The sequence below is a fragment of the Catharus ustulatus genome (genome assembly GCF_009819885.2).
Source record: "Catharus ustulatus isolate bCatUst1 chromosome Z unlocalized genomic scaffold, bCatUst1.pri.v2 scaffold_26_arrow_ctg1, whole genome shotgun sequence".
Taxonomy (NCBI): Eukaryota; Metazoa; Chordata; class Aves; order Passeriformes; family Turdidae; genus Catharus; species Catharus ustulatus.
In genome coordinates, this window is record NW_024879445.1 from 3,388,531 (window position 1) to 3,412,582 (window position 24,052).

General features: G+C 41.0%; 1 protein-coding gene across 2 annotated transcripts; it reads right to left on the minus strand.

Annotated features, from left to right (window-relative positions):
• Positions 1–418: 418 nt before the first annotated feature.
• Positions 419–23,845, minus strand: PRRC1 (proline rich coiled-coil 1). Of its 2 annotated transcripts, none has more exons than XM_033086497.1 (9): positions 23,757–23,845; positions 17,575–17,691; positions 14,777–15,166; positions 13,457–13,614; positions 11,151–11,253; positions 7,963–8,126; positions 6,488–6,591; positions 4,831–4,933; positions 419–1,919 (listed from the first exon to the last, which is right to left on the minus strand). In XM_033086497.1, exons 2-9 carry the CDS (start codon positions 17,669–17,671, stop codon positions 1,710–1,712), a joined length of 1,329 nt encoding a protein of 442 aa, XP_032942388.1. In that variant the 5' UTR covers positions 17,672–17,691; positions 23,757–23,845; the 3' UTR covers positions 419–1,709. The 2 variants fall into 2 exon arrangements, with proteins under 2 accessions (XP_032942388.1, XP_032942389.1); XM_033086498.1 differs by lacking the exon at positions 23,757–23,845 and adding an exon at positions 23,533–23,610.
• Positions 23,846–24,052: the final 207 nt, after the last annotated feature.

Genomic DNA, 24,052 nt, shown 5'->3' on the forward strand with positions numbered 1-24,052 from the left:
ACCTCTTAACAAGTGAAGGTCAGGACAGGAAAGGGAGAAAGAAAAGGGTTGTTCCTCTTCAATTTAATTTTAAGTCTTGCCAGGGCACCTAAACCTACTGATGTCTTCACACCCTCTTCCTTTACATCAAGGATGCTGCAAGCAGGGGATGAAACAGCAGCACTCAACTTATTATACACTGCAAACTGAAATTACAGTAAATGCAGAGATACCTTTACTGCATAATGACAAAGAGAACTCCCTGTGTCACCCTTTTGGTTTAACATAGAAAGAAGCAGTCTCAATGAGGGACCTCAAATCTGGAAGCTGGATTCTGTTTGCTTGTTTAGGATGTGACAAATCTGTAAACTAACCATGCAAATACAGCTTCAATAAAGATGTCCACCATCTGTAATAAAAAACAAGCCTTTAAAATAAATGCAGTTCTCTAGGGAAAACATTTATTCAACTGCTTTACAGAGTAAGCCAATTAAGGCCAAATATATTACTTGGAAATAGACAGGCTTTCACTGGGTACAAATATGAGCTGGCTTAACAGTATATTGTATACAAAATGTTTTTTGAAAGCGTCTAAGATATAAGCTGAAAAACGGCTTCTTTAAGGCAAACAAAAAGTATTGGTTTATTCTTTGTTTCTTAGAAAAGTATTATTACCAAAATATTTTCTTCACAATTACTTCCGTATTTCTAAGTAGAGATTTAAGATTGTGTGAGCATAGATGGGGGATAAATAAAAAAATCAGACACCACTGAAAACTTGTAGGAGAAACAGTGAGCTCATGACATCATGACAGCTTTTGGACTTACAAGTATTTAGAAAACCCAGGATACAAAGCAAGTGATACACACATCACCATTTTCCATAATCAAGATACTAACAACTGCAACTACATAGAGAAAAGTTACATCATTACATATAATAGATGAAGTCTGGAAGCACTGGAGTAAAATCATGTTATTGAAACTGCTGAGATGATTTCATGTGGGAAGTGCAGTACCTGATCTAAACCCCACTGAAGCAACTTGAGATTTTTTTTTCTGTGGTTCTTCAGCTGGCCACGAATTCAATTACTGTTCAATTACTGTTCCATAAAAAGCAGAAAGATGCAGCATAGAAAATAAGAATTCAGAATTATTTAGCAAGGACTTCAACTAATAGGGCATGGATTTGTGCTCTTCTTAAGCAGCTCACTGTTATGTGCTGTAGAGACTACTTGGCATCACTCCTGAGAACTCATACAGACACCAACCCAAGGAGGTGTTAAGTATCCCCTAAACACATGCCCCAAAAAACACATGTAATACAGAAGGTAGTCTCTCTGATTGAAATGCATAAAGAACATACATGTTATGCTGTCAATATGTTTATATTACTAATATAATAGAAATAGCTACACAAATATCCCCTTTAGAAAGAATACTAACTCAGCAAATGCCTGGTAAGGTGTCACACCACAGCACATTCCTGTTAAAAAACTGCCTGCACCAGTCATAAACATGTTTGTTTTATGAATCCTACTGGAAATCACACATTAACTAATAACTGCAATTGCTCACTTCCACTCCTGGAAATCACCTCCACTTCTCAAGAAGTAGAAGCGGTTTAGAGTTGAAATTACAAATCTGTGCTGCTGAGAATGGGAACACAGGGCTTTCACTTGGATCCTGGAATGAAAGCCAGCACTCCTGGAGGGAGGGGGCCACGGCTGTCACACGGTCCTGGGCGGCAGCTGCTGTTTGTACATCCCTGCCAGGGCCTTGGCCGCGCTGTAGATCATCTGCCGGCGGGACATGCCCGTGAACACCGCGTGCCAGTCCGTCCTGCTCACGTTCAGCATGCTCTTCTCCAGCACCTCGCCCACTGTCACCAGCAGGCCTGACCACCTCAGGCTGTAGTCCTGAGGGGTGAGACTCTTGGCCTGCGGGTAAAAGTTTGACAGGTGATTACTGAAACGGTTTGCAATTAGTAGATTTGCTTCTGTCTTCAGCTTTAACCAATTTTTGCAGGGAATCATTCTTGTATCAACAGACCTATGTGGCAAACTAAAGGGTGTGAGAAACAAATTTCAGCCTGCCCTAAAATTTGCCTAGCCAATTTTTTTGATTTCTATGTCTCAGGATCCAAGCAACATCTGAAGAGCATAAATTAAGAGAGAGTGAAGACATACTGGCATACCAGGAAGCAGTTTTGTTTTCTAAAGCAGCCAACAAATGGAATCAATAAAAATACAGTAGTTTCACGAATACAAGCCGCACGGATTATAAGCCGCACCCCCGGTGCCTCGACAATGTTGCTGTCTTTGTCAATAGATAAGCCGCACCCCGAATATTAGCCGCACTTTCGTTCGTCGCGAGAATCCGTGCGCAGCTTTCACAAATTGGCCAATTAGTAACAGGATCGCGGCATAGCGGGCTTTACTGGCTCGGGGCGGGGCCAGGCAGGCTCGGCCCGCTCATGGTTGCCGACGGGGCCGGGTGGCCCAGCTCAGCGCCACGGCTCGGCGGGGCTGGCCGGGTGGTGCTGCCGCCGCCGCCGGGCTCGCTGGCCCCCCTCTCCCATCAGCACCGCCCCGCTGCCGCGTTCGCTCGCCCGGCTGGCAGGGTTGCCGCCGCCGGGCTCGCCGTCCGCCCCCCTGCCGCTTTCGCTCGCCCCGCGCCGCGCCTCGCGAGCGCCGCGCCCGCCCCGCGGCGCTTTCGCGGCTCGCGGCGGCGCTTTCGCGGCTCGCGGTTCGCGGTTCGCGGTTCGCGGCTCGCGGCGGCGCGCTCGCGGCGGCGCGCTCGCGGCTCGCGGTTCACGGCTCGCGGTTCGCGGCTCGCGGCTCGCGGTTCGCGGTTCGCGGTTCGCGGTTCGCGGCGGCGCTTTCGCGAGCGCCGCTTTCGCTCGCCCCGCCGGCAGGGCTGCCGCCGCCGCCACCAGGCTCGCCGGCCGCCCCCTCCCGTCTGCACCGCCGCCGCGTTTCCTCGCCCTGGCCGGCACTGCAGGCCCCCGCACCGCCGGGCTCCCCCACGCTGCTGGCCCCGATTATGCTGGGCTTCCCCCGCTGCCAGGCAGCCCCACCCGCCGGCCTTCCTGCTTCTGCCATGCTCCCCTGCGCTGCTAGCCCCAGTTCTCCCGGGCTCCCCCGCCCTGCTGGCTCAGGCTCTGCCGCCCGCCCCCAACACTGCTGGCCCCGCCTCTGCCAGGCTTTCCCACCTCTGCCGGGGCCGGCCGGGCTCCAGCTTGGCTTGGGGCTGCCGCGGGCTCTCACTTCCGTGTTGGCAGCTTTTAGAATTTTGTTAATAGATTAGCCGCCCCGGAATATTAGCCGCACTTCCGGGTTTCCACCAAAATTTTGGTCAAATTGGTGCGGCTTGTATTCGTGAAATTACTGTACGTATTTTTACAATACCCATTCATCCCCAGCCTGCATTGATCCTGTGGCTGATTGATCCTCATCCAGGGGCAGCACCAGCACTTGCCTTGTTAAACCTCATGAGATTCCCATGGGTCCATTCCTCAATCCTGTCCATGTCCCCCTGGATGACCCCACCCCTCGGGGTGTCACTGCACCCTCAGCTTGGTGTCACCTGCAAACCTGCTGAGGGTGCCTTGATCCCTCTGTCTGCGTCATTAATGAAGATATTAAATCACAAACACGGTCCCCCTGAGGGACACCACTGGTCACTGATGTCCATCAGGACACTGAAGTCCAGATAAATGACTTCTGTAGTTCTTCCCCTGCAACTGAAGCCAGAAGGGGAACACTGGGGGAAGTATCATAGCATTTCTCTGGTCTGATGCTCATCCTGGGCATCCTTCTTCATACAGATTTTAATCTGGGTTATTCTCTCTCCAGTGCACGGACAGCAGATCAAGTATCAGTGTGTTCCAGCCTTCCTAAAACTACTGTCTTGTTTATTAGAATAAGCAGAATAGTTTGGGTTGGCAAGAGGTCTTGAAGCATTTTTTCCTGTCTTTCTCCTCTGATTTTGGAATGCATTTTGTAAAACCAGAGAGAGAGAGGCTGTATTACTCCTTTTGCCACTCAACAACTTTTCAAAGCTGTAAGAACTCAGGAACATAAGAATCAATCCCACAGTTGTTCACTTTATTGAAATTGGTGCTTCCGAAAAAAGCCCCAAAGTTACTATTTGCTCCTCCAAAATAACGAGGATCAAACCTCACACTGTTTAGTCTGGGAAACATTCATTTTAATTTTCAGGCCAGAGTTAACTAAAGTATGACTCATATCTGCTGTCAGGCAACACGCAGTGACCAGTCTGTGCTCAAACAAAAATAAACCACCTCATGAAAAACTTCTTTTGGTGGTATTTCAGAAATGCACACTAGTGCAGTTCATCCCATTATTTCCAACCAAATGAACCATGGTATTTCCAAGATTTAAATCTTTGAATTTCAGAATTTTACATCCTTGTCAGAATAGCACATTTGAAATCAGCATTGTCTCTTAAGCGGGATTTTGTGTGTTCAGACGGGACTTAAGTCCAAGCATTAATCTGGAAAATGGGAATCTTTTGTTTTTAGGAATGAGTTTTCAGAGAGTGCAGCATGCTGCCTGCTTGGTTAGAATTTCTTCTCCTTAAATAGGAGAGTAAAACTTGTGCTCCAAAGTTGCAGATATTGCAGAATGTGACTCTTGACTAACAAAAGCTTTACTATAAATGTCTAAAGATTAATTCATAAACATGATGCAAAAATATTTGTATCCTCATTTCATAAATGAAAACATTTAGGAGTAATAACTTCCTTTAAGAACTGACATCATAACTAAAATTAAAACTTCAGTCTTTTGTCTCAGCTGTTAATTGGCAAGAAAAGTGGAAACTCACCTGCTGAACATATTGTAAAGGCACTGGTGTTGCTTGGGTGAATGCTTCCAGGTGAATTCCATGAATTGGATCCTCAATAATCAGACATCCAATGTCAAACCACCTGCAGTGATGTGCAAATTGTTTTATTTCTGAGTACTGAGTATCTCTCTGTTGACCAACACGCTAAAAGTTGAATGATGAACATTTTACAAACTCTATTACAGCTGTAGTAATAATGTAATATTGAAACTCATCAAAGCCTTGTGGTATTTTGCAAATGAAATTTGCATGTGTCACTTTTCTTCTATCTACTATCTCTCATAACAATGCATGTGTATGCATGTAAAATACATAAAATACACAGAAATACAAATTATATGAAGCTTACAAATCAAAAAAAAAAAAAAGAAAGCTGGAGGGGTGGGTGTGTGGGCAGTCAAGTCCCTTGGCCACAGTTATTCTGCTACAATTTTTACCCAAACTTTCAAAGGACATTTCTCATTAAAATAACCTTCCCTAACAATTTCTAAGAAAACTGTCTATTTATCATCCATGTTCTACATTCAGAAGATTCTTTTGGGAATGCTGTAGCAATCATCTAAATTATTTATTCAGATAAACATTTCTGCCTGTCTGGGCCACATAAGCTTCATGGTTAAGAGTTTAGTGGAGCCAGACAGGAAGAAGCACTTCCATCATCTTTGTAGCAGGGAATAGAACTCTGGAATGCTTTGACTGGCAACTAAAGACTGCTGAGAATGCCTCATGGTTAAATACAACTTGCTTCCAATTAATAATGAAGTTACTGGTATTTTCTTGTCTTCTAATGTTTGCATTATTTATGCATGTGATGGACTTTTATTTATTTTTTGACTCTCCTTTTGCTCTATTTTTACATTTAGTATTTTCAGTGCAATACGAATGAGGAATTTTCTGAAGTAAACAGAAGTAGGGAGAGTTTTAACTTTTGCTTACTCTTTATTTCATCTAGTCTGATTTAGATGTTTCATTGTCTTTTCAGAGAGGAGTAACTATGACATACATTATTGGTTGTGCTGGCTGATTACTTGAAACTCCTCTCCTTTGGACAGGCACAGGCATGGTAAACAGTAGAAAAAAACTATTTAAGTTTGCATTTAGAAAAACACAGCATTGTCCCTAAAAGCCTGGAATTTAATTATAAAGCTGCTTCAAGAACTGCCTGTCAAACAGCATGCTACAAAATCAAGTTGCAATACATTCTGAAACATTCTGCAGTGCAAGTTAGATGCAGTAAATACATTCTCAGTAAAAGGAAAAAAGAAAATACATTATTTGATAACATCATATTATGCTAACTACCAGAGTATCTCCCAATATCTTTTCTGATACAATTTCAGAGAGAGAAGGGAGGAGGCACACAAACTATTAGCCAAATTCTAAATTTTACAGCTCCTCAATTTTTTCAGTTCACATCACTTCACTGTGTTTTTACATTGTGAATCTACAAAAACCTGATAAGAATGCTTTGGTACTCAGGTCTCAAGATGCCTGGACAAAAAGCTGAACACCATCACCAAAACCAAGCCTGCCAAAATATTTCAGGTAAATCCTCTCCTCTCCAGGCTCTCCTTACAGGCTCTGAGTCAACAAGGAATATTCCCAACATCCCCTGGAATAAATTCAAGGTTCTCACTTGTCAGGAAGCAGCTCCTCAATGAAGTTTTCCACGGACACAGCAGGCTGCTTCTCGTGGATGACTCCTGTCCGGCGCAGGCTGTCTATCCTCTCCTGGGCTCCCTGAGGGGCAACACAAGCTGTCAGACAAAACTCTGAACCTCAGCTTAGTGCAGTGCTTGCACATCAGTCCCAAAAGAACCCTAGAACACACTTTTCAAAATGGCTCAAAAGGGAAAAATACCCAACAACCCAAATAATTAATGGCCAGGAATCTCAAACAATGAATGGCCAGGAATCCCAAACAATAACACCACCTATGATAAAGCTAATTAAATATTTTTAGGTTTTTTACATGCCAAGAAAGAAACCCAGGGTAGCATTCAAAGAATTCCTAACCTGTGACAAGAATTCCTAACCTGAGCATCAGTGTATATTCGTGTTACTTTGACATTTTTACAGCTTGAGACTTTTTGTGTTTAGAGTCTTTAAGAGCTTTGGACCAACTTTGTGAGAGCAAGGAAAATAATCCAATTGTCGAGGTACATATCCAGCTAACACACAGGAATTATTCCCCTGAAAAGTGTTATCACTCTGAAGTTGTAACAGAAATACACAATACACTGCAGGAGTTAAACAAGCAAAGGATCATGCACATTATTGTGCTTTATCTCAATATAAAATTGCATCAGATAATACACTGCTGTGAGGACAGGCTTTCCTCCTCTGCAAATACAGCCACAACAGCTGGGGGAAAGGTTTCCTTTTTCATGAATCTTGCTTGTAGTAAACAGAATATGAAACAGCTGTTGTCAGGATTTTCAGTTATTGGCCAGAACTGGTGAAACAACCTTTGCTAACCCTTCCTCTTGGGTGTCACAGCAGTTTGCAAGGCTGCACAGTGAACTGTTATTTTTCAAAGAGAACACAGATCTGTTCAGGAAGATCAAGTGCTGATCAAACTGTCTTTGATCTACAGAATCAGTGGGGAGAAAAATCAATCTTGGAGAATCTCTTCTCATTTCCAACATGATGTGCTGGTGACAGACTATTCCAAAATATACCTAATATACTTTGAAACCACAGTAAGAGCACAAGATGTGATGGCAATAAATGACAGTAACAAGGAAATTGACATAAATGGCATCATACACTGAATACTCTTCACTCACTGAGAATGTGTTTGCAGAAAACCTGAAAAATATTTCAAATAGAGGGCTTTAAACTGATCTAATGATCCAAACTGAGTTAAAAAAGACAAAAAAAACCCAAACCCCTTAACTTCCAAAATAACAAAACCAACCAACCAAGCAACCAACAACAAAAAAAAGCAACCAAAAATCCCCCAACAAACATAAAAACAACAAAAGAAAAAAAAAAACAAAACACCAAAAAAAACCCCCAAATAAAACATTTACCTATCCCAGAAACTTCACCTTACAGAAAACTACATCTTTCTGGTTGAACTTCTCTTTGCTTTAGGTATCAACTTACTTTTAAGCCTGCAGCATAGCCCACAGGCTGTGGTGCAATGTTGGACTGTGCAGCCTCTCCAGTCACAACAGCCATCCCAAACACTTCCTGAAAGGCATCACGAATTGCTGCAACTTTCACCTCTTTGTTAGAAGTAACCACTATGTCCAGCTCTCCCCCAGTTCCTGCAAAATAATTTTGTGAAGTGATCTGTAAAAAACATACGTGCACACATGGAATACTCCTCCTTCCCACTGCTGGGTAGTTCAAACACAGTTCTGCCTTCTCCAGCTGGTTTTTTTTTTCTTTCTCATGCACTGGGCAATAGTTCTTCCATGAAGCAGAAGTCATTTAAGTTAGGAATCGAAATTTAGATGAAAAACTAAGGTATACAAGAATAAAAGACAGGCAGCACCTGTCTTTTCAGGTTCAGCACCTGAAAAAAATCATACCACTCATTCAACACAGAAATTTAAATTTAAAATGTAAATCACAGAGATTTAGGAAAATAACTCAAGACATCCATTTCCAAGGATGTTTTGTGCCCTGTGAAGCAGCAAGGAATATTGTAAATTCTTATGAATGGTATCAAGAACACTAATGCAGGTCATAAAACCCAGTGAACAGCTGCCTGTCTTACACAAGATTTAGAAGAAAGGCTCTAATGACTTTTTAGTCATCCTTGGAAAGTGAACTCCAGTGTAATTTTGCTGCTCTTTTTAGGTATTAAATATCCATGGAACCAAAAAAATTTGTACACTGTTATAAACATTTTCCATAGGGTTATATCTCAATGAAGAAGCAGGAGCTCTCACTAAACTTTTTCAAAATGAAACAAAACAATTCATTAATTAAAAGAAATGTAAAATTACTAGAGAAGACTGAATCACACCTCTGTCTGTCACAGCTGGATCACTTTTATTGTGCAGAAACACATCATAAAAACCATCCCTGCTGAGAGAAGCTTTATCAAGAGCAGCTGAATCTTTCTTCAAAAGTGGAATATGACAACAGAGAAAGCTGCCTAAGTAAACTGCATCAACCACACAAGCTTACAGAGTTTGCAGTATTTATCCTGATTCAAGAAAAGTTCCCCCACTGGTGAGGGTAAACCCAAAGTTTAAATTTTAATGAAAGACTTTTTGGTTCGTATCACTCAGCAGACCTCATTTTTATGAATAATCACCAGACAGGTTAGAACAGTAGTAAAACTTACTATTTTGGGTGTTTAGGGTAATTTTTAATCGTTTTATTTATCAATTGCTTTGCTGAATGGAATCAGGTGTACAGATCACTAAACTTGGAGCAATTGTTTTAAATGCTGTGCAACTACTGGACTAAAAATAATTGAGAGTATCTTTTTTCATTGATTCCTTCTTGACATAAATCAATTAAACAGATTGAAACAAGTGCTTAAAATTGACTGCAGGCTTTTACTAAAGCCTTGCCTGAATGCTCAGGAACAGAAATACTGTTGAAGAGCTTTTAATGAAGCTAAAAACTAATCCATAACATATCTAGTAAATTACTGCCTAACAATTTTAAGAATGGCAACTGTGCCTCCCATTTGGTTGCAGAATACAGAGTATATTCTTTTTTATTACAGATCATTAAATATCAAATGCATATCTTTTTTCATCAGAGATACTACAGAACTGAAACCAAGATATTACATGGGTTAAAAGAAACCATTTGTGACAAAATCTAGTCAAATGGAAACCTAAAATATAAAAGCTAGATACACCCTGGTAAATTCAGGGGCAGAACATCAAGTCAAGCTCTAACACCTGAATGTGAAATTTCGTTGTACCTTGCGTATTACAAACTGGAGTAGCAGTTCCATATTTAATTTAAGATGCCCTGTTGTCTTTTGTTGTAAAAGTGCTGCTGTTTATGATTATGTTTCCTGTCTAGATAGAAATTGTCTCTTTTAGGAGTGCAGCTCACATGACATTTTCACAATGTGCCAATGAAAACAGTTCAGCTCTTTTCAAGAAAGAGATTACACAAATACTGTGTGCTCAGATAAGTGGGGGGAAAAAAAAGATTTCAACCACCTCACCCAGAAGCTTTGGTAATTTCAGGTTTTGGCATGAGGAACATGAAATTCCTTTGGCATTGCAGGAGTGGAGGGAAAGCAGAGAGAACTGGGGTTGTTGTTGAGGACACGGTTTTTGTAGAACACATTTCTATAAGGAAGTACAGGCTAAGTTTACAAACCTCTGCCCCATTTTCACAACCTGCAACTACAAAACCACTGCACTACATAAATGGCCAAGATGTATACAGATGCTTCCCCTTCCAACAGGACTTAAGAGAGCTTTGAGGTAACCATTGACTTAGTTTACTTAACCTAAATCCCGCAAACAAAGCATTTTATTAGAATTACTTCCTCCTCCAGATAAAGTTGTTCTGTCAATAAACACTGGGTCAAACTATCCAGGATACAACAGATCCTGTTTCTAAAGAGGGAATTACTATTCAGACATGACTGCAATAGGAACCTTAAGTACACTTTGCCAAACTGTGCATAAATCAACATTTGCTGTGGCTTTGCACTGCATCCTGTTACTCTTCTCAAATACCTTTAGAATGCATTGCTGGCTGGCCTCACTGGTTTTATTCCCAGTATCTCCTCACTAGACAACTGCTGGGAAATGTTCCCTTAAATGTAAGACAATTGAGTGCTGCTCAATAATTAGGTCATCTTCCCCTGTCCTCTGCACTAGTACAAAAGTGCAGCAGTAGTTAGCTGGGTCACCTATTTCAGGTTCAGCTGAAAAAAACCACCAAGTCAGGAAAACAAAATAATAAAAAATATCATTTTAATGGGTTCTCAGTCTTAGCTGTTTCCTGACCAGCTTTTTTCACAGGCAGAATAAGGTCAGTACTGGCACTCCCTAGGAGGGAGGGCTGATTATCAGGCTGCTAGGGAAAAAAAAAAAAAGCCAAAAAAATCAAAACCAAACCACCACCCTGGACAAATGGTGCCTTTTGCTTCCTTGTTTTACTCTCAGGTCAGCTGTCTAACATGTGACATGCAGTGTCCTCCAGTAAAATAAAAATGGTGAACAACATAAAGCTTTTCTTTCTTATTAATTTTCAAGCTGTAACTGAAATGCTTTTACACTTCAAGTGTAGTAGTGTGCTATTGCAACAGCTCCTCCAGATTTACAAGCAGCTCCTGAGGGTTTATCACAAGCACTTACTGATATATGGAACCATGCCAGGATCCAGCGTCGTGATCATGGTCTCCACTGAATGCCTGGTTTTATCAAGAACAGACTTCACTGTGGGATTCTCAGCTACACCCTAAATGTAAACAAACACATTTCCATATTATCTTCTGGGTTGTTTTACTTTTTCCTCCTCAAGAAATTAAAAATGTTTAAAAAGTAACATAAAAATTAAGCTGCTGTGTAACACCTGCTGTGCATTACTCAGCACAAACACTGCAGGATATCACTATCAGTGCATGGCTTTACTGGTACAACCTCAAGTTTAAATATTACCTTCCTCATTAACGCAGAAACAGCCCCATCATCTTGCAAAGCCAGGCAGTGCTTCTCCAGTTAGCATCCTGGCTGCCTAACTAACATAAAGTCATTATACAGATGGTTCCTGAACACTGAGACTGCTTCTACCTGTGGAAGATGCCTTTATGTGTTCATCTGTCTAGCACAAACACGGTGAAATAATCTGTATTTTTATACCAATCCAAACCATGAAGTAACTGCAACAATTATGTGGAAGTCAGTCTTGGAACTGCAACGGGACTGCTCAGGCATCTCTGAATGACTGAGGAAACTGAAACAGGTTCAATTAGATTCCAGACCACTAATTTGTCAATTTTGGATTGTTGTAGTTTCCAATCTTATTGAGTTTGAAGGAAATCTGAAAGGAAGGTGTATGATTTCTTAATGACACCAGAGGAAAATGGGTATATCAAATTACTTCAACAAAAGAGATAAAGATAACTATGGCAAATACTGTGTGAGCTCTTCAACAGGAAATTCAGGATGCATTTCTGTAAAAATTACCATAGCATGTCCCAGATCCTGGCTCATCTTTAACAAGCACACGCTCTGATTTGGGCTTACATACATCCCAAACTTGGTAGTTTCAGTATAATTAATGATTACTCATTCTTTCACTTGAGAAATTCTCAAAAAGTGGTTACTGAATACACAAAGCATGTGGAATGCTTGACACTTCAACCAAAATCTTTATTCCTGGAGTCAGTAATACAGACCTGCTCCATAAACAGAAACAGGACACCTTCTGGATCCTAGTGGCAGCACTGAAATGTGGATGAGATTGGTTTTTCAATTAATTTGCAATTGAAAGCTCTGGTACTCCAAGAAGGGCTACAGAATCGTATTACAAGTAAAATATTCCTTCTAGAACACTGCCACCTACTGCAAATAGGAGGAACATAAGGACTGAAAGGAAAACATTGTTCCTTAAAGGAAGAAGGAAAATGAGTTTTTATGATCATGAGAAGGCATTTCTCCCTGAAAATGGCAGCATGACTGCTCTGCTCTCACTGTACTGATGGAGAAATAATCTTCCTCTTTTAAGACTGTATCACTGCAGTAATGGAGAGCTCAGTCTGCCATGCCACACACATTTTTTCTGCCAGGTTTTCAGGCTTAAAAGGGATTGAAAACCAAAATTCTTCAAGCACACTGGCATAATAATCTTCTTAATTCTTCCTTCACATTCAGTGTGAGATGGGAGAGAATGTGTTGCTGCTCTTGAAGACAGCTCAGCATTGATGCACAGCCCTCAGATCTTTTTCATGGTGCTACTTAAATGTAACATCTCTTACAGAAAGGTTGCAGGCTAATGAAATTCTACTTGCTGATGTTGCTGCTGTTTTCCTCTGTCTGATGAGATGGCATCACAAGGAGGATCTGTTTTGCACTATACATTCCATGCCTTCTAGCAGACTAACCTTGACAAAACACCCTAGATATACCTTAGATAGAAATACTTCTTTGTGATTAAAAAACATGTTGTTTGTCTGTCCCTGAAAAAAAGACAAACTATAACTTGATTGTTATAGAACAAGCATTACTTGCATCCCACAGGAATCAAACTCAGTTATTTAGGAAGTTATAAATGGGATAGACAAAGTGTTCAGAAAAGGTAAAACTGCTTCTGCATACAGTCTTTGTGATGTAAAAAATTCCTTTCAGGTCTTAAAGGGTTCTAGAATTTAACCTGGCTTAAGAACATATTTATATACTACAGGTTCTACCACAAGTTCCTAACACAGGAATAAAAGTTAACCTAGAACTCCTACATTACTTGTACAGTCTATTCTCTTCTATGCAGAGAAAAACTAGAAGCATAGTTTCAGCAAACAAAACTATTAAAAACAGCCACTTTGCATGTGAGACTGTAAAAAATAAATTATTTATAGCAGCATGCACTTAAAGAGTGCAACATATCTTCCTACAGTCACTACCAATTGGTAATTCCTCTTGAAGGCTGCACGCAAACCCCACACCTTTATAAAGCTCCAGAGTCCTCCAGCAGGTGTTCCACTCTGGGCTGTAGATACTCTGGGATCTTCATGCTCCTCAGGAAAAGTGATTGCAGAACCAGTTCCAGGGGACAAAGATGATGAGAAAGTTGCCTGTTGAGTAATGGGATCTGCCAAAACACCTGTAAAAGGGAAAGATAAAACACAAGTGTTTAATTTGTTCTATTAAAAGAACATGCAATTGTTTTACAAGAAAACAGCAGGAAGAATAGAACAATTCCAGGCTAATTCACTTCACTTCTTGAAGGCCCAGGAACAATTCTGTTTGTTAAAAGCTAGCAGATCTAATGAATGCAACCATACCTGCTAACAGAATTAAGACTGCCTGCACATTATGTACAAAATTAAACAATTATTCTTTTTCTTATCATGCTAATTCAAAAGCTGTTCTTTTTATTGTACTCAAAGTTTCATAATAAAAAAGGGAGGAATAAGACTGAACAAATATACAGGAATGTTCTCATACAATACCAAAAGTAAATTTTCTAACACCAAGTGCTGGAAATAAGTATTTTACATATTTTAAAGGAAAACAAAAGAAATGAAACCAGTAGAAATATAAAGTCAGACCCCTTTGTCGCATTACTCAAGCTTACTTTAACAGATTTTCCAACACTAGCCTTAATTGAGGGTTATTTTTATTTTATGCTGGAGAACTGATAGCTCTTTTTAGACATTTTCCTAACACAGACTACTTATAAGAGATATCACCAGTAATAAAAAAAGCTAGGCCCAACTGCAGCTGAAGAGCCAAGTTTCCAATCCACAAGCTGAAAATTACATCAGTTCAGCAACCACAGCAACTGCCTACATGGAAGGTATGCATTTTTAGCTACCCCAATGCAATTTTCTGGCTGGAAAGAAGAAAATAGAAGGTGGTGTCATGTGACAGTTTGTTAAGAGATTTTCAGAACAAAACCCTGAAAATTATGAGTTTACAGCCTGTGATTGTCATTCTGGGGTAACATAATGGTTGAAGGTGGTTCTCTGAGCTGAAGGAAAGCTGTTCAGCTGGGCTTTGGTGTGTAAGGTAACAAAAATAAAAATTCTGAAACAAAGATTTTCCTGCGAACCTGAATGCCACCAGAACTTAAAGTCCTGGACCATGAGTGTATTTTAAAGGATATTATCCCTTCTTCTGAGTAGAACTAATTACCTCATATACATTAGTATTATTTATTAATATTAATAAAGTATATCTCAATTATACAGAAGAATAATAAGCCACCCAGGAGAGCCCCCATCCAGTCCCACGAACAGAAAAGCAAATAAACAAAGAGTTACCTGTGACTGGAGGTGCAGAAAATGAAGGCATCAGTGGGCTCTGAGGTGCTCGGCCAGCATGACCTCTGGTGATATCATAGGTGGAAGAGATGGAAAACCCTGAAATGGGGGGACCAGTGGGAGGTGCAGGAAGACCAGGGCCAGCAGCAGAGCTCATTGGAGGAGGAGGAGCAGAAAACTGGGACATGGGGGTGCTGAAAGCTGCAGGGGCAGCAGGAGGTGGGACAGGGCTTTGGGGTGGTGCAATTGTAGAAATGGTTGCAGAAGGCACGAGTGGAAGAGAGGCTGAGGTCATCATGGGGGGAGGAACTGGGGACACTCCAGCTGGCAAGGGTGGTGAGTAGGCAGGAGAAGATGGCATGCTTGGTGTGGCAAGGGGGCTGGACAAAGCTACAAGAAGAAGGGAGGGGAAAAAAAAAAGAGAGAAAAAATAATTTTAAAAGCCTTAATCTCAGAGATTCAGGTATATAATTGTTTAGACATTTCACAAGTAATTTTTGAAGCAGTCAGGAGTTTTTTTTATTCAAAGTGAATTTGAAACTTTTTGTTTGAGTTTTCATACAGCACCAATGGCACTTAGTCCTTGGTGACAGTATCTCATAAGACACATCTCTTCCTTTTAAGCTACTTGTCATTAGCTCAAGAATACAAGTCAGCATTTGACTCTTGAGTTTGCAGCAGCTAAAACCTGCCTCAGAAATTTTCCACCTAGCTCTGAGTGACTGCTACATCAGCTGATGCTGCAGGAAGTGCTCATCTTATAAAATAAGGAATAAAACACACTTGAGGAATAAAACACACACTCCCAGTACCTGGGATGGTGGGAGCTGTTTCAGAGGTGTGGCACCATAAAATGGACTGAACCTAAGGCAGCCCTTGCTTTGCCATTCATCTCCCTGACCCCTCTGCTTTCCCTGTTTCAGCTGATCCTTGGATAAGCCAATTTTCCTGTCTATAACCAAATTTAGCTGGGAAATTAGTTCAGAAGAACAGAAATTGCCATTTTGGATGGCAGTAACATGCTAAACCAACTTAAGCATCTCACTGGCCTCAGCCTAAACACCACAGTCAAGCACTAATGCCATGGTCCCCAAACTTGGTCACACACACCCATCAGTAAAAAAGAAATTAAGCATCCATTCCCCCATGTAAGATTTATTTATATATTGTTTATATGCACCACTGTACCAGTATGTTATGTGTATCGCAAAACTTACACAACAAAAATTTTAAAATTATGAGATAAAGACACACAAAAAAGAATTTCTTTAGAGTACAGAACATTTTCTGTTTTCACTGGAAATTGTTTTGATAACAAACTATTAATATAATAATATAGTTCATTAATAATGGTTAACATACTGTATAATACAACAATTAATAATAACTTTTTAAGGTGAGCGTGCAACTGAGGAAACCTAAGTAATTTATACAACTTGGTTTAACACCTCATGATGAAGGAATTTAAAGGTCTGGTTCTACATTCAGACTATTCTGATGCTTGGGTTTAAGGGCTGAATAAAACAACTCACAGAGATATACATGGAGGAATTGCCTGGCTGGCTGTGCTTGCTGTACCATCCTATTCATTTGCCACTCCCACCCATAAAGAATGCAAAAGTTTTCCTTGAAATTTAGCTGGCAATTTTTCATCTCCCCTGCTGTCCATCAACTGCCCTTGCAAGAGAAATATGCTGCATTTTTGTGTTTTTAGTGAGTGTGTTCAAATCCCAAGGAAACTGTTTGGAAGATGTTTACACAGGCCAGGAATTTCTCTTTGCAGGTGGATACCCATAGATCTGACAGTTTTTATGCAACACTTGCATTGGTTTTGGTTCAGGAATGAAAAATGATGGAAGTTACTTCCAAATATCAGTTTTGGAAATGGTTTCTCAAAAACATGACTTCCTTACAAAAATTCTTCCTGTATCATTCCTTGATGAAATGCAATCTTTACCTGGATGGGACAAATTATGAGTGTGTATTTTTTTGAAAATATCAGCTAGGTAGTACACTGCTGACAGCCGCTTGTCACCACAGAAAACATCAGCAAATCTGAGACTTTTTGTTAAAAAAAGTTCATGTCCACATTAATTTCAACAACTCTTTTAACAGACCTGGCTACTGGTAGACAGCAGACCTCTGTCCCATAAAAAAAAATAAAAATCTTTCAGTCACTCCCTATCTAAACAGAAAATACTGCCAGAAAATGTGCTTTTTAAAGACCATTCTCATAAAATTAAGTTTGTTGAAGACATCCTGTAGCACTTCATGCACTCCTAGCTCTGCTTTCTTTGCTGGTGTATGAATGAGGCAGTGAGTACACTTCATGTGTGGTAACATCCCTGCAAGCCTGCTGCAGGTTAAAGCAATTGGTCAATCATAGCAGGTTACATTTCCAATAACACAGTATAATAATAAAATAATGATAGAACTCTGGGATTCTACCAGCATCAAAAACACAAGTGATTATTCAGGTTTACCACTATCCCCTAGAGGGCTGTAAATCTGTTTTAACTCCCTTCTATGCTGCTCATCTAACTGTGGACTGTAGTGGAAGGTATTATTTCCATGGCCCTGCATCCTTAAAAAATACAAGTGCATCCACATCACTTCCTAAAATAGTTTCAAGAATAAAATAAGTGTTAAAAATATTCTGTGTGATATCAGAGGTATCACAGATAAGGAGCTCACTTTCATGATTAAGAAACAATTTAAATCCTTCCAACTGCAATTATGCTGATTGCAACTGGTTTTGTAGTGCCTCAAAAGACATGAATAAAAAAAGGTTTCTGTACCTAATGTGACAGGTGCAGCAGCAGCAGCAGCCTCCCCTGCTGTGCTTGGAGGGGGTGTGCCAGGTGGAGTTGTCTCTACGCCACTCTCTTCCATCATCTTCCTTCAGACACAGAAAACTGTGAAGAAAAAAAAAAATATATATATGTAAAGTGCATCTTGAGAAACAAGGGAAAAGATTTTTAAATTAGAATGCAAAGGCCACAACACAGTAATTTACATTCCTGAACAGAGCAGATAATTCAAATGCCAACTCTAGGGATAAAAAAAAAAAAAAAAAAGAAAACCACTGACTTATCTCAAGTACAAAATTATCCAGTGTGTCCCCCTTTTCCTGTACCTTCCTTTTATTTTCAGTACTGTGGTAACACCTCAAACTCCAAGACCCTTTCTAAAAACCTTACTGTGCTTGCCCAGTTACTGCTTACAAAACATACTGGTGGTACTTAGAAAAGTAATAATAGAGAAGGAATTACACATCACAAAGCCCACATCCCATTGCAAGAAAAACATAAATATAGGGTACAATTCTGCTGTATTGTTGAGTTGTAGTAATGCAAACCAGGATCTGTTACTTTCAGCATGATCAAAATTATACCGTAATTAATTTACACCAAGTTTTCCAGTATAGCCAATTCCTGTAAAATCCATACACAACATTTCTCTGGTCTTGCTACTGGAAGTGGAAGTAATTGAAGGCTTTGGTTTTTATTTTGAAGGCCAGAAAATTACTTCAACATATTTGAATAAACTTTTAAAATTTACTACTTCCAAAAAATTAACCTTTATCCTTATTTAACAATGTTGAATTAATGTAAAAGGTCTGAGAAAAAGAAAAGTGGAAAAATGATGATTTTCATGAACACCAGATTTTCATGCTTCAGTGCAGCAGCAGCTTAAAAAGTCCTGCTACCTCACAAGTCTGGTAAACTACCTGTACCACTCTCTGAGGTAGCAATCCTTAAGGAACTCTTATTTAAATAAAATTCTTGTAGAAAATAATTTTATATATATATATATATATGTATAAAACAGATAGGCTCAAAACATTTTCCACCATATCCATTACATCAGTGGGTACTAAGGACTGCCAGCTTATCCCCTTTCAGAATTCACAAAGGAAAAGACTTAGTCAGTATGTTGAATAAAAATACAAACATACATATAAAAAACAGCCCCACTTACAAAAATATGGGGGCTTTTCCCTGCTTAAAAAAAACAACTAAAAATTCCTCATTCTCTCATCATTGTTTCGAAAGTATATACATATATATTAAACTCTCAGTTTAATGTGAAAGAAAAATTACTATTAGTACCAAACTGAAAAATCCAGACAGCAGGACATCAGTGTCAGTCTTGAACAAATGCACTAAGAGTTTCAAAAACAAATGAAAGCATCAAAATCACACAGGACAAGCCACAGACCCTCTGACAAATTAGTATGATTTGCATTACAGTGATTCAAGATTAAATGCTTCAGCCCAGCCATGGAAAGCAAGCAAATGTGGCTTATGTTCAGCACTCTTCAAAAATTCTTATGACAGGTGGATTTTGGGTTCTGACTATCACTAATTTACTTAAAGGCTTCTGTTCAGATGGGATGAAAGGGTCACTAACTGCCTGGTGGGGAACAAACTGTCCTTGCAAAGAACATCTCATCATCCCATAAAAAAGTAATGCAGACACTTCCATTAGACTTCGCTGAGGACAGGAATTTGCAATTTAGGATTTTTGCCTTATAATCAATCTACAGGAGTTTACATTCCTCTGCACAGAGATATTTCTCAAGTTATTCTTCTTCCACTTACACACTGCAAAGCATGGAAGAATTTTCCATTGTGCAATTAAAGTGATCACTGACCAAAACCCAGAAACATTTTTTCAAGGTTCTTCCAATCTGCTGCTTGATTTCACCTTAATGCCATAATTAAAAGCTGCTGAGAGGTGCTTACTACTTAAAATAAATTCTGTGGCCACGCAGAATGAGTGGTAAAGTTCCACAGAGCAGCTTTTCCAAAATTCTGTGCAAGGATTTTTCAAAGTTTCAGAAACATGTTACAGTGGTGGCACTGGGGGGAGGAAGAAGGGGCAACCCCCCAGAAAACCACCTGATATATGAAAAGTCAGGAATTAGTAGAAATGGAAATAACTCTGTAGCTACTTTTTACTGTTAACTTGGTAATAAAAAATATTAAAACCAGAAAGAGTAATCCCAAATGTGAAAAAAATCATGTCAGTTGCTGAAATACAACAAAAATCCCATACAGAACTGACTTAAATGATGTCTTGACTAACATGGAGCCTCCACAAACAACAGCTTTCTGCACACTGATTTTTCAACATGATCCAGTTGTGCTTTGCAGGGTACTGCATTATGAAAGAAGTAAATAATTTAAAGAAAAAAAATTTAAAGATCAGGGATGGGAATAGGCAAAAGGAAAGCACAAAGTACAATGGGTAACTTGAAGCTAATAGCTCAGAGTGTCGAAATAATCCAGATTATCCAAACGATCCTACAGGGTATTTATGAGCATAAGTTGCCTACCCAAAACCAGCTGTGTGTGAGGAATGGGTGGAAGCAGAAATCCATGGAAAAAAGGACCCAAGAAACCCATTAGCAGTGTTCAGTCCTCAACAAAGACTCCAGTGGGGGTTCCCAGCTTTCCTGAGAGGAGATGCAGGGAAAAAGTTTTCCAGTAGGATCATGACTGCTGGGTGCAGAACTGGGCTGGCTTTTCAGTGATTTGAGAAACAAACTGAAAGTTACAGTAAAGACTCTTCATAATCCAAGCCACAAAATCATAATTTGCAAAAGTGAACACCTGGAAGCTCAGCCTAACTTCTTGAGGAAGTGACTTCTGTGCCTTCTTGCAAACTGGAACATTTTGGTTTACCAAACTGAAAGGAGAAACCCAGAGACAGGGAAAGTGAAGCACGTGGAATTAGGTGAAAACAGTTTCAGTACTGCCATCTAGTGATTTGTGACCAGAAATGGATAAATTTGATAGTGCCACGTCTTGCTGGAAGAAAACCCTGGTTGGTTTTTACATGGAAATAAAAAAGAAGGGATATGGAAAAGAGAAACTCAGAACAAACGTATTTCCAGTAATCAGTCACACTTAAAACAAACCCTTTAGAAAGAAGAAGCATGAATGTTGTTTGATCAATTACTTTGTTAACAAAAACTGATTTTCAGTTCCGTGAAGACAATAAAGAGATAATGCTAAACCCTCATATAACACGAAGAAACACAGGACACCCACAGAATCTGACTCTAGAACTATTTATATTGATTCTCAGCAGCTGAACCTCATCCATCAACCTACCACCATATCTCAGCCATTAACATTATTCCCAAACTAGGGAATTAGGCTGTGTACACTAAACAGAAAACCAGTCTAAAACTCTTGACTGAAATTTTTAAAGGGCTTGTGCTTAAAAGCACAAACTAAAAGTAGGAAGTAAATAATTTGATTTAGAGACTAGAAGGCTTACCTGGCAAATTATTCATCTTTTCACTTCATTTTAATAGAAAGTAATTACATTTGTGCTAGTATTTTGCAATAATCTTAAGGACTTAGCCACACTTCAAAAGCATTCCTCAGGTTATTACTCTAAAATGCAGAAATTCACAGCTAATGATAAGATTACCTACAAATGGAGATTAGCAAATTTCATGCGGATAAAAAAACATTAACTATAATCAGCTATACTTCAGAGTTCATAATGAGGTGTATTTTCAGTCATCTTTAATTGATCCCTTCTTCTATTTCAGTAGGTGCTCCTGCTGATAAAAAAAAAAACAAAAACCCCAAACAAACAAACAAACAAAAACCCCCAAAAAACAAAACAAAACCCCAGAAACCCACAAAAAGAAACCACAATATATTTAAGCACACCAAGAAGGGAAACTGATCTGTATTTAGAGCCTAAAATGAAACATAACCACTAAGCTGGAACACTAAGTTGAAATGCCAGTAAACTTTTTGACTTTAATCACAGTAGGCATAACTTTTAATTAAGTTTTGACATGCTGCAGACACTGCTCGTGGCTAAGCACACGCTGACAACTGTCCAGAATAAGGGGCTGTTAACACCAAGCAAATGTCAACACTCTTCAAAAAATTAAACCAAACCAGAACTGGACACTGAGGTGATTTAGAACTTCGATCTGAAAAGTCCCTCATGCTGTTTTTTCGTTTCCATTTTAGAAAGGGAGAGCACTAAGGGATAAAACTGTCTTCAGCCTCTGGTCTGGAAAACGCAGGCAGGTCCCAAAGGACACACAAAGTCTCAATGAGGCCAAATAAAGTGCACAGAGAGATCTTCAGTTTTATCTCCTGGTGTTGAACGACTTGTTCCAAAGTCCAAAGTCTTAAAGAGAGGTAAAAAACAACAGGAGGGGGAAAAAACCACAAAAAACCCCAACAAACCAACCCCCCAGAACTCTCCTATACCATTTTCTAAGACTTTGGGCTCTTTAGTGATGTCATTACCTCCGACAATGCACCTGTGTGTGAGGCCATCCTTTGACTAGAAGCTGAGCTGGCAGGCAACTTTCCATGATTAAGGCTTTAGAGTAGGAAACTGAAGCTAAGTCAACTTTCCTCCCACTTGTAATGAAGCTGATTGCACAGGTAAACAGTACTGTGCACCCATTATTTTGTGGCTCCATTTAAGTTGTGCTTCCTCCAAGGTAACGTGGGCACTTCAGACATGAGCTGGAAAATCCACAAATGAAGTAACTGCAATGTGCCTAGTTTTTGTGGTATAGCTTAATGCAAAATCTGATGTACTGACCTATAAGCAGATAGTGAAAAATATTCAAACTAAAACAGAATAGATTCAGGGCAGGTATTAGGAAGAAGTCCCTGACTGTGAGGCCCTGGCACAAAGAAGCTGTGGCTGCCCCTGGATCCCTGAAGTGTCCCAAGCCAGGTTGGACACTGGGGCTTGGAGCAGCCTGGGACAGTGTGAAGTATCTCTGTCCATGGCACGAGGAAGAACAAAATAATCTTTAAGGCCCCTTCCGACCCAAACCGTTCTGTGATCCATTGCACAACACCTGCATAACCTTTCTACCTTAAAACAAAACAAAACAAAACAAAACAAAACAAGCCTTTTCACCACTGTGCAGAAGAACTAACACAGATCAGGACAGCTGAAACTCCAGGCATGACAGCAAGGGCTGGTGGCCTTCCCTTGTCACCAGGGCAGACAGAGCCCATGGACACCATCAACCCTGCAAGCTCCATTTTTCCAAAGGTTGCCTGACCTTATCAGAACCATTAGAATTCCAATTATTTCATTCCACACATTTTCATACTGATGCCAACGCTCAGGATCTGCAGCAGGCCACCCCCCCACCTCATTGCTATCAAATATTTCAGTGTCACAAAACCCTCCCGAAACCCCACACACCGGTGATGCCGCAGGGGGAGAACTGCTGATCCTGAACTGCGGAACACCATCCAGCAATGCCATGAAATAACCCCACCAAGGAAACAGCCAGACCCGGCCCATCCCAACAATCTGCTCCCATCGTTTTTCCAGGGTATGGATAGCACAGGATGTGATGCAGCAGCTCCAGCGCTTTCAGAGGTTTTCTCCCAAAAGAAGTAATGTGCTTTTTTTCATGTGATAATAAAACCAAATAAATCGCACAAAACCCAAATTACGCCTCCCCAAACACTACAATAAAGCAATCAAACTCCTGAAGCACCATTTCCATCCGGCATTAACAGATTCCCGAGGGTGAGGACGAAACCTCAGGCATTTTACCAGGACCAGCACTCGAATTCGTCGCGGTAGGGCTGGAATTCGGTGCCCGAGGCTCCGAACAACCCGGGCTCTCCCCGCAGGAGGAAACCCGGCCGGAGGCAGGGGCAGGACGGCACCAAGCGAAGCACCGGGATAAATCGCAGCGGGAATTCCGCGCAGTGCTGCTCCCTGACCCTCACCTCACAGCGAGCCTCGGAGCCCGGCGCTGGCAGCGCTCGGAGCGCAGGAGCCGCCGCAGCCCCGCGAGGCCGCGCCGGGTCCGAACGCGAGGAGCGAGCCGTGCACGTCCCGCAGCCGCCCGGGCCCGGCACCACCCGGCCCAGCCCTCCGGCCGCTCCTCCCCGCCGCCGGGCACCACGGGTCACAACGCGGCGCCTCCTTCCGCCGCCAAAAGCGCCCTCACCGAGCCCGATCCCCCCGTCCCGTGCTGTCTCTTCCCGGCCTTTGCCGTCCCAGGGATACACGAAAGCAGGCGGTGGTCAGGCTGCCCCGGACTACAACTCCCAGCATCCTCGGCGGAGCCGCCGCTGTTCCATGCCACGTCTCTCGCAGCCGAGTCCAACGGCCCCTCGCGGGGGGGTCGCACCCCCGTCCTGTGCCCTCAGCTTGGTTCGCTCCGCATTTCTATAAAGGCGGCGGCGCGGGCGGGATTCCTGCAGTGCCACGTTGGCGGAGGGCGGGAGAATGTCTGGTTTGAGG

Excerpts from the sequence above, each read along its gene's own strand:
- PRRC1 (XM_033086497.1), bottom strand. The coding sequence starts at position 17,671 with ATGATGGAAGAGAGTGGCGTAGAGACAACTCCACCTGGCACACCCCCT. Across the intron at positions 13,615-14,776 it reads TTCTGCACCTCCAGTCACAG|GTGTTTTGGCAGATCCCATT; the intron begins GTAACTCTTTGT and ends TCCCTTTTACAG. Across the intron at positions 4,934-6,487 it reads GAGGAGCTGCTTCCTGACAA|GTGGTTTGACATTGGATGTC; the intron begins GTGAGAACCTTG and ends ACATCACTGCAG.